The sequence below is a fragment of the Podarcis erhardii genome (assembly GCF_964252035.2).
Source record: "Podarcis erhardii genome assembly, chromosome: 4".
Lineage (NCBI taxonomy): Eukaryota > Metazoa > Chordata > Lepidosauria > Squamata > Lacertidae > Podarcis > Podarcis erhardii.
This window is the reverse complement of record NC_138508.1, coordinates 4193685-4205995: the sequence shown is the minus strand read 5'-3', so window position 1 is coordinate 4205995 and position 12311 is coordinate 4193685. Positions and strand designations below refer to the sequence as shown.

Genomic DNA, 12311 nt, shown 5'->3' with positions numbered 1-12311 from the left:
TCATCCAAGAGGACCCTTGAAGAAGGAAAATACCTTGCACAGAGCCTCACGCACCTGCTTTGTCCGGATGCTGTAAATGACGGGGTTCAGCATGGGAGGGAGGCTGAGATACAGATCAGCCAGCAGGACCTGCACGTGTGGTGGCACCGCCTGGGGAAAGCACTGGATGTAAATGGAGGCCAAACCTGGGAGGTAGTAGAGCAGCATCACACAGATGTGGGAGCTGCAGGTGCTGAAGGACTTGAGCCGCTCGGTTTTCTCGGCAAGTTTCCCCACAACCCTGAGAATCAGCCTGTAAGACAAGGTGATGAAGGCTGTGTCGGTCCCCACAATGAGGGTGGTCCCCACCAAGTTGTAGGTGCTGCTTGCAGAATTATCTGCACAGGCCAATTTCATGACCGCCATGTGCTCGCAGTAGGAATGAGATATCACTTTGGAAGCACAGTATGGCAGACGCCTCAACATCCAGGTCAAAGGCACCATGAAGAGCATCCCTCTTGCCAGAATGGCCAGCCCTATCTGCACGACCCTTTGGGATGTCAAGATAGTCTCATATCTTAGCGGATGGCAGATGGCGACGTACCGGTCAAAGGCCATGGCCAGCAGGACTCCTGACTCCACAGCTGTGGTGGCATGGATGAGGAACATCTGGGTGAAGCAAGCACCAAAGCCAATCTCTTGAGAGCCCATCCAGAAGATGCCGAGCATCTTGGGGACCACAGTTGTGGCCATGACCAGGTCAATCACTGCTAACATGGCCAGGAAGTAGAACATGGGATGGTGCAAGGTGTGAGCCAGGAGGATTGTCAGGAGGAGGACGCAGTTTCCTGCAAGCGCCATCAAGTACATTGAGCAGAAGAGGGCACCCATCCAGGAGTGGGCACTTTCTAGCCCAGGGATGCCAACTAAGAAGAAGGCAGAGGAGCTGGAGTTGAACTTGCCTGGATCCATGAAGCTGAGCGTGGTGTTCTAGTTTAACGAAAAATGAAATCCCAAGAAAGAGAATTTGCGTTTAAGGTTGGCTTCACAAAAGGGAAGCAACGCTGTTTTCTCCTCTTTCCCTGTAGAAGGTTTCCTACTGACACCTTCTCTCTCTTGCTGGCTGGGGCTGAGTTCTAGGACAGCCCTAGTAGTTCCGCTTCACTCACCGGTACACAAGTCAATCAGTGAGTGGAACTCGAGCACCTTCAAACAAATACACCAGTATTCCCCAACCTGGTGCCCTTCAGATGCCCATGCTGGCTGGGGTTGGTGGGAATTGAAAGCCAGCACATCTGGAACATAAGAAGAGCCTACAGGATCAGGCCAGTGGCCCAACTAGCCCAACATCTTGTTCTCACAGTGGCCGACTAGTTGCCCCAATTAGAAACCAGCAAGCAGCCCTATTCCCTCCTGGTAGCCGTTAATAGTCTTATCCTCCATGAATTCATCCAATTCTCTTTTAAAGCCATCCAAGTTTGTGGCCTCCGGTGGGAGTGAGTTCCATTGTTTAACTCTTTGCTGCATGAAGAAGTCCCTTCTTTTCTCTATCCTGAATCTTCCAACCTTCAGCTTCCTTGGGTGTCCACAAGTTCTGGTGCTATGATTGAGGGAGAAAAGCTTTTCTTTATCCACTTTGTCCAGGCAATGCATAATTTTATAAACTTCTATCATGTCGGCTCTTGCTTGCCTTTTCTCTAAACTAAAAAGTCCCAAATGCTGCAACCATTCTTCACAGGGCGAGTCACTCTACCCCCTTGATTATTTTGGCTACCTTTTATTGAACCTTTCTCAACTCTACAATATCCTTTTTGAGGTGAGGTGGCCAAAACTGTACACAGTATTTCAAATGCAGCCACACCATATATTTTTGTAACAGCAATATGACGCCGACAGCTTCATTTTGAATGCCTTTCCTAGTGATCCCTAGCATGGAATCTGCCTTTCTCAGAGCCATTGTCCATTGTGTCTACCTCTTCCTCGAGATATCTTCTATGACCTCAAGGTCTCTCTCCTGGCCTGTCACCTCCAGTTCAGACCACATGAGCACAAAAGCGAAATTAAGGGTTTCTTTCTTTCTTTTTCTTTTGCTGCAATATGCACCAATATTTACACTTATTTACATTGAACTGCATCTGCCATTTTACTGCCCATTCACTCAGTTTGGAGAGGTTCTTTTGGAGCTCATTGCAATCTCATTCTGTTTTAACAACTCTGAATAATGTATTATCATCAGCAAAGTTGACCACCTCACTGCTCACTCCCAACTCTAGACCATTTATGAACAAGTTAGGAAGCACAGGTCCCAGTACTAATTAAAGAGGGACTCCATTTTCTACTTCTCTCTGTCCATTCAATCCTACTCTTTGCTTCCAGCAACTTAACCAACTTCTGATCCGCAACACGACTTCTCTATTTCAGTGACTGCTCAGCTTACTCTTTGGTGAGGTACTTTGTTATTTATTATTTATTACTTAAATTTCTATGCCACCTTTCATCTGAGGATCACAGGGCAGTTTACAATATAAAGGAACAAAAGTACATAAAACAAACAAACAAACAAACAAACAAACAAACAAACAAACAAACAAGCAAACACAACATTTATACCCTTCCCATCTGGCTAGGTTTCACCAGCCACTCTGGGCAGCTTCCAGCAAAACATAAAAAATAATAAAATGCCAAACAGTCAAAACTTCCTGATACAGGGCTGCCTGGTGTGTAATTCTTTATCTGCTTGACATCTGATGGGAGGGCATTCCACAGGGAGTGCGCCACTACCAAGAAGGCCCTCTAACAAACAAGACAATGTACTTTGCTTAAAGCTTCCTCACCCATTGAGCTCGAATTACGCATATCCCTATGTGCATTTGAAGGTCATACAGCTCATCTCAACTAGGGCCAGGGCCTTTTCAGAACTTTCCCCGTCCTGGTGGAACGCTCTGTCACGGGAGACCAGGGCCCTGCAGGACTTGACATCTTTCTGCAGGGCCTGAAAGACAGAGCTGTTCCGCCTGGCCTTTGGTTTGGACTCAGTCTGACCCTTATGTTTCCCTCCCCTTATGGTCTTGATTTATCAGCTACTTTAAAATGAGGCTGCGTTTCAAATTGCATTTTAACCTGTATTTTAAATTGCCCCCCCCATTATGTTTTTACTGTAATTTTATTGGTGTTAGCCGCCCTGAGCCCAGCTCTGGCCGGGGAGGGCGGGGTATAAATAATATGTATTATTATTATTATTATTATTATTATTATTATTATTATCTGTAAGCCGCTATTTAACGGCAGACCTACCTGAGTCAGATCCAGATCAGGTGAAGGCATAACTGCAAAGGAGGCCTTGTTCTCTGCTTGCAATTGGGGATGCCATGCCAAGAAGATCCCATCACGAAAATTGCATTTCCCTCCTCTCTTTATATGAACTCCAGGAAAACCACAAGGGCTGAACACTCTTGTCTTGTCAGGAGCACAGAGGATAAACAGACACTCAGCTGAATATGCTGTGTGTCTCCCTGTCTTGTTTACCTGCAGTTCTGATCCCCAACAGCTCTTTCCCTATTCCTGAGGTGTGTCTTCTGATACTAGGTAGCAACAGCTGAGTTGCATGAGGTCATCTGAGCATCCTCTAGGACTAGCACACAGATTGCAGCAGTGACCTGATTTTTGTCCAGCTCCAGGAATGCATCATCTGCGTGCAAAGCCAATGCGTTCAGCTGAGGCGCTATAAGGGTATTTATTACCTGGTCGATCCCCAAACTCATCCTCTTCAGGGAGGGGAGAAAGGAGAAAGGATTTGCTGTGGTGTGAGGGAGAAGAAGCACCTGGGGACCACACCACTTTCTGTCCTGGTTTTTTTTAATAACAGTATTTATAGCCCACTCATTACTGAATGTTTTCAATCCCAGAGTGGGGTTGTTGTTGTTTAGTCCTGTCTGCCTCTTCGTGACCCCCTGGACCAGAGCACACCAGGCCCTCCTGTCTTCCACTGCCTCCCGCAGTTTGGTCAGACTCATGCTGGTAGCTTTGAGAACACTGTCCAACCATCTCGTCCTCTGTTGTCCCCTTCTCCTTGTGCCCTCCATCTTTCCCAACATCAGGGTCTTTTCCAGGGAGTCTTCTCTTCCAGAGTGGGGTATAAAGCAATAAAAAGAAACAGAGAAAAACTATATACAAAAATTACAAAATCGTATCAACAGGACCCATAAACAACTAAACAATTCTATCATAAGGCAAACTAGCAGAATTACAACATACAGTAATAACAAAATATGGGCCTCAAGGCAAGGTGTGTTGCTGATGCCCCCACCACACTCCTGATTCAGGCCCTGGATCTGTGGGGTGGGAGAAGACCAGCGGCATCTCCTGCCCCCGTGTGGAGCATCTCCTGCACCCTGTAAAGCATGGTGGCCTGATTGCTGCAACAGCCATGTGCAGGTCAGCCTGGCTGCCCGGCCGTGCTGTGGTGCAGATGGATTTGAGGGCTTCCCCCATCTCAGTTCTGCTTCCCAGCCAGCAATGGGAGCATTCAGAGTCCTCCAGGGTCCCAGGAGGAATGGTGCAAACAGCACCAAATGTGAAGCTGTTGGATATTCTCTCTGTGTGTGAGAGAATCGTTTGTTCCAGAAACGGAGAAGAATTGAGAAGAAGTTTCAAGAAGCAGCAGAAGGCTGAGATTGTTTTGCCTGTTTTATGGATAAAGCTTGTTGCAGGAAACCCCCCCCCCCATCATTCAGTTTGTACAAACACGACACACACACACACTCACACAAATCAGCCATACATTGGATCTGTACCATTCCACTTTTATTTTACACCATGAAGGAAGGACTATCAAAGGGGGGAGACTTGACACAAGGCAGCCAACATGTCCGCAGCGAACCCTACCCAGTTGGCATGCCAACCTTGAGGGTCCTAGGCAGAAGATCATTACACTCACAAAGGACCTGCATATGGAAGTGGATTCAGTACGGACTGAAACAAAGGACAGTGACCAGCCCTTCCCTCTGGGGGCAGGAAACAGTGAACTCCTCTTTGTCCTCAGGAATGTAATCATGGGGAGGGGGAAAGGAGGAACCGGACAGGTGACAAGACACTCAGGTTACCACAACTCCTCCCTGAACCCCTCCTCTTTGTGATGTGTCAATGATGTAGTCATGATGTAGTCTTAGGGGTGTAGAATGGGGGATTAGTAGCTAATAAATGTTTTTGTTCAGGGCTTCCATCTTGTTCCACCTGGTGGCAGGTGGGAGTCCTGTCGCCATAGTCTTCAATAAAGACCAAGCCTACTGGCTGCTGTTTTGCTCTGGTATTCCTGGCTGGTGTCCTTGGTTTTTTGTCCAAGGGAGCCCTCAGATTTCTCCATTAACAAGCTCACATCAAATGATACAGTAAACCAAAAGGTGGACAGGGGAACAGTGTTTGGCCCATATCTCACCCTAGCAGCCATCTCCGAAGTCACGTAGCCAGGAAACTGGGAAACCCCCCCAAGGGGCTGCGAGTGTGTCAGGGGTCAATAACTGGTTGCAGGGGTTGCTTATCGAAAGAAGACCCCCAAGGCTTATCAAAGAGTGGAATTTGGAGAAGAACATGAAGAACAGATCTGGGAGGGAGGAGGAGACGGGTAGTCAAAATGCCTGGAGAAGTAAATAAAACGTGTCTGAATAGGAATGGTGGATCAAGACAGGCAATTCACAAAGTATCCTGATGGACAAGTTTGGAAATCATGGCATCACACATGCTCCAGTTTCGCTGAACAATTCCCCCTTCCATGACATTTTGTGATGTTCTCAATACGTTTTGGGTGGGTGGTCATACTGCTAGGACTGGGGGGGGGGGCTGGACCCTTTCTGATTTTTTTTTTAAAATAATATTTATTCAAAGTTTCAAAAATACATAAGTACAATAAAGAACAGAAAAATACAACAGAAAAAAGAAAAGTAAAAAGTAAAAAAAGAATAAAAAAAGAAAGATACACATCCCATATTACATCTTTTCATTTGCTTGTTTCTTAGACCTCCTCGCACCTCCCTTTTTGTATTCTGACTTAATTCGTTGTTTCAGCAAATTCTTCCCATATTTCTCAATTTTTATTTAAATAATTTGTCTTAACAATCTATCTTATTAATTAATTCAACATTTCCTTTCCATCTTTTACCATATTCTGTTATTCAATTTACCTTAATTTATTTAACCTTATCTTACCTTAAAAGCCTTAAAATTCAAAGTTTAAACCATATTTATACATAACTCCTTAAATCCTTTCTACTAAAGCCAATTAATTCCTTTCCAGCATTTTCCCTGATGTTTCATTAATATTACACTAATTCCAAAAATAAAAAAGGAAAATTTTCCCTAGTTGTTATCCAACGTCCCTTCTTCCTGGTTTCGGGTTATGTCAATCTGGTGATCTTATGTCCGAGGCCCTTAAGTCTCTTCTATGCCCCTTCTGCAGATTTTCTTGTTCTTGTTTGTAGTTGCACTCTTCCTTGTCTTTTGTTGGTTTCTTTCTTAATTTCTTCCCTTTCTCCTTGGGGAGTAGATCTCCGGGGGATTCCAACCGGTAATAATCTCCATTTTCCTTCATCAAGCCAGCCCATTCCCCACAGTCCCACTCCCTGTCATCATATTTGTAATCCAAAAAGTGGTTGTCCAAAAAGTAATTGTCAACATGTTTCATAGTCCCACCAGATTTAAGAGCTTCCTTAACTCCAAACACTTCCAGGTACACTCCAAGTTCAATCTTCCAATGCAACAACTTTTGCTCCTGCAGGACTTTGGATCTCTCCATTTGTGTTGCTTGGGGTGCTATCACAACCTCTTCCATCTTCCTCTGCCCTTGCACTTGCCCAATCAAACCAGTTTCCTGAGTTGGTCGCGGTATGATTTCTTTATCCTTGTTTCCTGTTAATTCATATTCACTGGCTACGGCAGTCATCAAGTCCAACTTCTCATTCATCAAATTCATCCTCTCGTGCAACTGTTCCAGCAAAGCATTTGTTTTGTCAAGGGCAGAGACCAAAACTTCCTCCCAGTGCATTTCTATTCAAGATTAAAAGACTGGTCCCACGATCTCAATCTCGCAGCTGTAACGTCTCCAAGTAAACTGCAGCAACAAACTGACAAGCTCCCTCTAGGGGACACAATTTCTATTTGTATCCATCTTTAAAAACGTATCCAACAAAAGAAAAAAGAAAATTACTTTCAATTTTCAAATACTTTGTTTCTTTAAAAGAGCAGAAAGCAGCATTGAAGTTAATTTGTTTCTCTTTTTTTGACCGTCTGCCAAAGTACTCCACTTTCAATCAATGAACATCTCCAACAGCTTCTGTCCTGACACCCCGTTCCCAGGCTTGGGACGATGGAAACTTATATTCCTTTACTCTCTCTCCTGCAGGCTTAAACAGTCAATTCCCCCCCCCCTTTTCTCCTGCTTTCCAAGGGGGTTTTATTGGTTGTAAATGCAGGAAAATTCAATCTTTAAAACAACTTTCCAGGCTCTTAGATTGTAAAGTTTTTGCTTCAGTCTATTTACAAAAAGCGGAAGGCGGACTTCCTGTTTAAACCTTCCCGCTTCAGTGCCTAATTCAAGAATTTCTTGATCCAATTTTCCGTTTTTACTCACGGGTACTTGTTTAGAGTCCGAATGTCAACAGGAAAAAGTCAGCGCTCTCTGGCAATGGCTGTGCGGCTTCCCTCCATGAAAGTAGCAATCGGTTTGCTGCACCGCGCTGCTCACCCCACTTCGCTCCAGAGCCCCAAAAAGGGGTTTCCCTGTGAGTAGGGGAGGCGCTCTTGGTGCTCTGCCGAACCCCACGTTCCCAGGCTCCTCTGCCTGGGATTTCTAATGGGCCCCCACCTTTGCCGTGGCGGGAAGACCCATTTCCACGGAGCCCGTTCCTCCGATCGGAGGAACTCCGCCATTCGCCGATGGCGCTAACCCGGAAGTCCCCCTTTCTGAGGTTTTAAAAGTTGCTCCCCGCTTTGCTCAAGGCTCTTCTTTCTGCTGCTGGAGGGAGGGAGAGTCTATAGCAACAGATTAAGAAAGACTGTGCTTAAGTAGCTGTTTCCCTTTCCCTGGTTGTCAATTCTATTCACTTCCTCTGACCGACAGCGGACATTGTGGGGTCTTAGGTCCCTTGAGAGGGAGTTGAGCTGCAAAAGCAAAGCCTGACTCTTTTTTTTTGGTAACAGGTTCATGAAATGGTGCTGTTTTCATGATAATGGCTCTCTTTGAGGAAAGGACGAGGGAACAGGTGAAGGAGAGGTGGCTAATGTTTTTGAGAATCTTCATCACTAAGTCAGTTATTGAGCTTAGAACAGGCCTGTGGGACAGACCCCTAAGGACAGTCTGTCCCACCTGGGAAAAAACCTCTAGGTCAGTTTGCATTTCTTAGGGCAGAAAGTATTGATCTGATGTGTAGAGATCTTTCCTATTCTAATTCATTCAAGAGGTTTCTGGAAGTTTCTCTGTGTGAAAGAAGCAAGCAGAAGGCTCATGTGTTGTTTGGGTTATTCCTTCAGAGATGCTGAGTACAGCTGGTTTAAACTGGTTCTGTTATTTCTTTCTCTCAAGGTCATGCTGACTATAAGAAGAGGCCAGAAGGAGCCTGGGCTTCACTTTCTCTTTCTTTCTCTACCAGTGTGGTGTAGTGGTGAAGAGCAGTAGTCTCGCAATCTGGGGAACTGGGTTCGATTCCCCGCTCCTCCACCTGCAGCTGCTGGGTGACCTTGGGCCAGTCACTCAGCCCCACTCACCTCACAGAGTGTTTTTTGTGGAGAAAGGAGAATGTTAGCCGCTTTGAGACTCCTTAAAGGGAGTGAAAGGTGGGATATCAAATCCAAACTCTTCTTCTTCTTCCTTCCAGTGTGGTGCTCTGTACATAGTATGCTTAGTGTTAAAGTTTTATTCTTATTATAAGTTATTGTAAGTTTAAGTTAAGTCTGCTGCAACAGGATTTCTTATGGACAGTTCCTGTCCTGAAGGTTTTGGATTTGTGACCATTACGCTCATCTGCCTTCAGTAGCAGTAAAGCTCTGCTGGATGAAATTGCCTCTGGTCTATTTTGGGGGGATCCTGCAACGTGTTTAAGTTTTTACTCTGCTAACTATACATTGGAGTTCTGCTCTGGATTAGTATACAGTGGTGCCTCGCAAGACGAAAAGAATCCGTTCCGCGATTCTCTTTGTCTAGCGGTTTTTTCATCTTGCGAGGCGTTCGTCTTGCGGGGCACCACTGTATTGAGTAGAATTCCATGACACTCTAATCAACAAATGGCAGAATGCAGCAGGTAAAAAACTTGAACAGCAGGCAGATTAAAACACGGAAGGGTTATAAAGTCAAGCACAGATTACAATGTACCTCAAGAGCAGTTTCCATTTTTATTGAGGAAAAGCCTAACAGCCATTACATTTATATCCCATTTTCCCCTCCTCCTCCAGGAAGCTCAAGGTGAAATACGTAGCTCTCCCTCTCCCAGTTTTATCCACACAACAACCGTCTGAGGTAAACAGGGCATTCTACAGCACATCACATTTGTGTATCTTTTGTAAGTAACTTGTCAGTTGTTTTAACACAGAGAATCACAGAACTGTGGAGTTGGAGGGTCATCTAGTCCAACCTCCTGCTATGATGAGATGGTCACCCAACCTCTGTTAAAAAACCTCCAATGAGAGTCCACCACCTTGTGAGATGGTCCATTCCACCTAACTTTGGACAGCTTTGTTAGCAGTTAAAATCTTGCAATGTGGGAAGCGTTGGATGATCCTATGATAAGCTTGAATAGTTCTGTCTATAGGTTCCCTGAGACATAACGCTTGGCTGGAGCATGACTGGGGATGCAGATGTAAACAAGTATTGGGGAAAACATTTTAGGGAAACACCTGCTGACACATGTATTTGACAACGCTGGAAATGTACTGAGATGGGGGTATGTCATGTTCAGAGTGGTTTCACTACTGTTTCCAATTGTTAACTTCTGTTAATAAAAGGAGCCTCTGCACAGCTAGTCGGCAGCCTGCTTGGAGCATGCTTGCCAGCGTGCTCCTGTACAGCTCACCTGCATCCAACCTCCCGTCAACCTCCTATGTTATTCCTACAGGGACCAATAAGTATTTAGAACTACACTCCCCCCCTCTCTCTCATTCCTCATTCCTCCCCCCCCCCATTACTAACAACCCAGAAGTGTGGTAGCAAGGGATTACATCATAGCATACCCAGAGCAAACAAACAAACAAACAAACAAACAAACAAAAACACAGACAGACAGACAGACAGACAGACAGACAGTAAGAGAAAGAAATATAAATCTAGACACCCATATTTCCCAAACTGGTATGGATGGCGAATGTTGAGCATGAAAGTTTGAAGCATAGAGAATAAAATCCCACCAGCTGACATAAAAATGTTCTGGATCCTCCATCCCCTGGGAAACATGCAATTTATGTGTGATTTTTATCCACAATGGCCAAAATCCATATTTTCTTGCATTACAATGACAAATGTAGATTTTTTCAAGGTTTCCCATTAATGGGCTATTGAAATCCTGGCTGCAGCAAAAATCCATGTCAGGAGCTCTTCAATAAGCTGTCATGTGTTGTCCATCCACATATTCAGTAATGACAGTTGTGAGGAAGCCTGAACAGGCAAATGAATTATTTTAGATATTTCTTGGTATACTTGAGACAAGAATAATGAAACTTGAACCACACTTCTAATAACTGAGCTACCCAAAGCTTGGAGGCTCCACCTGGCAGGGGGATCTAGATGCAGATAAATTGTAACAAGTTCTAACCTTCTCATCCTTTGGGGGTCTAACACCAGTTGGAGTCAAGTCTCAACCTTGACTCCTTTCGGGTAGAATGGCTTCAGTACCTGCTCCCGAATCTGCTTTGTTTTCATGCCATAGATGATAGGGTTGAGCATGGGGGGCACTAGGACATAGAGGTCAGCCAACAAGATGTGGATGTGGGCAGGGATGTGGTGTCCCCAGCGTTGTGTGTAAAAGGAGAAAAGGGCAGGAGTGTAGAAGATCAGGATGACGCAGATGTGGGAGCCACAAGTGCCGAAGGATTTCTGTCGGGCTTCCTTAGAGGAGAGCCCCATGACTGCCCTGAGAATGAGCACATAGGAGACAGCAATGAAGATGGTGTCTGATCCCACCACGAAGGTGGCTGCCGTGATCCCATAGATGTGGTTGGGTGTGATATCTCCACAAGCCAACTTGACCACGGCCATGTGCTCGCAGTAGGAATGGCCGATGACATTGGGCCCATAATATGGTAGACGGCTCACCATGCAAGTCAAAGGGGTCATCAAGCCAATGCCCCTCACGAAGGCTGCACACCCAATCTTGGCAATGACGGAGCTGGTGAGGATGGTGGTGTAGCGTAGAGGGGCGCAGATGGCCACGTAGCGGTCAAAGGCCATCGCGAGCAGCACCCCTGACTCCACAGCTGAGAAACCATGGATGAAGAACATCTGGATGACACAGGCCTTGAAGCCAATGGAGTGGGAACGGAACCAGAAGATGGCCAGGATCTTGGGCACCGTGGAGGAGCACAGCACCAGGTCAAGGGCGGCCAGCATGCACAGGAAGTAGTACATAGGCAAGTGGAGGCTGGGCTCCTTCTTGACCACAAAGAGGATGGTCAAGTTGCCCAGCAAGGCTACTAAGTACATGGAGCAGAAGGGGAAGGCCATCCAAAAATAAGCAGCTTCCAGGCCAGGAATGCCCACGAGGATGAAAACGGAGGGGTTGCTGTTGGAGCGATTGTTGCATGCCATGGCTTCCACCTGGCTCCCGGAACCATTTCATAGCCTGCTGTTAAGGCGAAAAGGAAGTTAGGCAGGGCTACTACACTTGCTAACCAAGGAGGTTAGGAACATACAGTAGTGTTTTAACACTTGGTCTTTGCATCAGCTCTCTTTGACTCTGAGGTAGAAATTCTTCAAAACCAATCATCAGTAAGGCCAGTTTCATATCTTCAAGTGTATGGCCTAACCACTAAACTAGGAGCAAGCAGTTTAGGAGGAACTTCATTGATTGCTAATGTGTGGAACGTTCACCCTGGGAATGAACATCCAGTTCTTAAGCGCTCCACACCAGAGGTGGAAAATGAGAACAAAACTGGAGCAGCTTATTCCTCTACCACTTTTTTTAAAAAAACAACAATACTATGAGCTACAGAGTCATTATAAGAATCAAGATCCTCCATCAGGGTAGGGGCGCTGTTCACCCCTTTCCTCTAAGTCCTGTATCAGAATAGAGATGTTGAGCTTGGAAATTGTCGTAGGTCTACTTGGACCTCTAACCGCCATGAATAGCTAGCAGTTC

The 12311-nt window shown here is 45.6% G+C and overlaps 2 protein-coding genes across 2 annotated transcripts; both read right to left on the bottom strand.

The window, feature by feature from the left end:
• LOC309340609 (olfactory receptor 52I1-like) lies at nucleotides 1-951 on the bottom strand (the record flags this gene model as incomplete). Its single annotated transcript, XM_081859494.1, has 1 exon — nucleotides 1-951. One exon carries the CDS (start codon nucleotides 949-951, stop codon nucleotides 1-3), a length of 951 nt encoding a protein of 316 aa, XP_081715620.1.
• A 9853-nt stretch (nucleotides 952-10804) lies between these two features.
• LOC309340608 (olfactory receptor 52P1-like) lies at nucleotides 10805-11656 on the bottom strand (the record flags this gene model as incomplete). Its single annotated transcript, XM_081859493.1, has 1 exon — nucleotides 10805-11656. The coding sequence occupies one exon, from the start codon at nucleotides 11654-11656 to the stop codon at nucleotides 10805-10807; it is 852 nt and encodes a 283-aa protein (XP_081715619.1).
• Nucleotides 11657-12311: the final 655 nt, after the last annotated feature.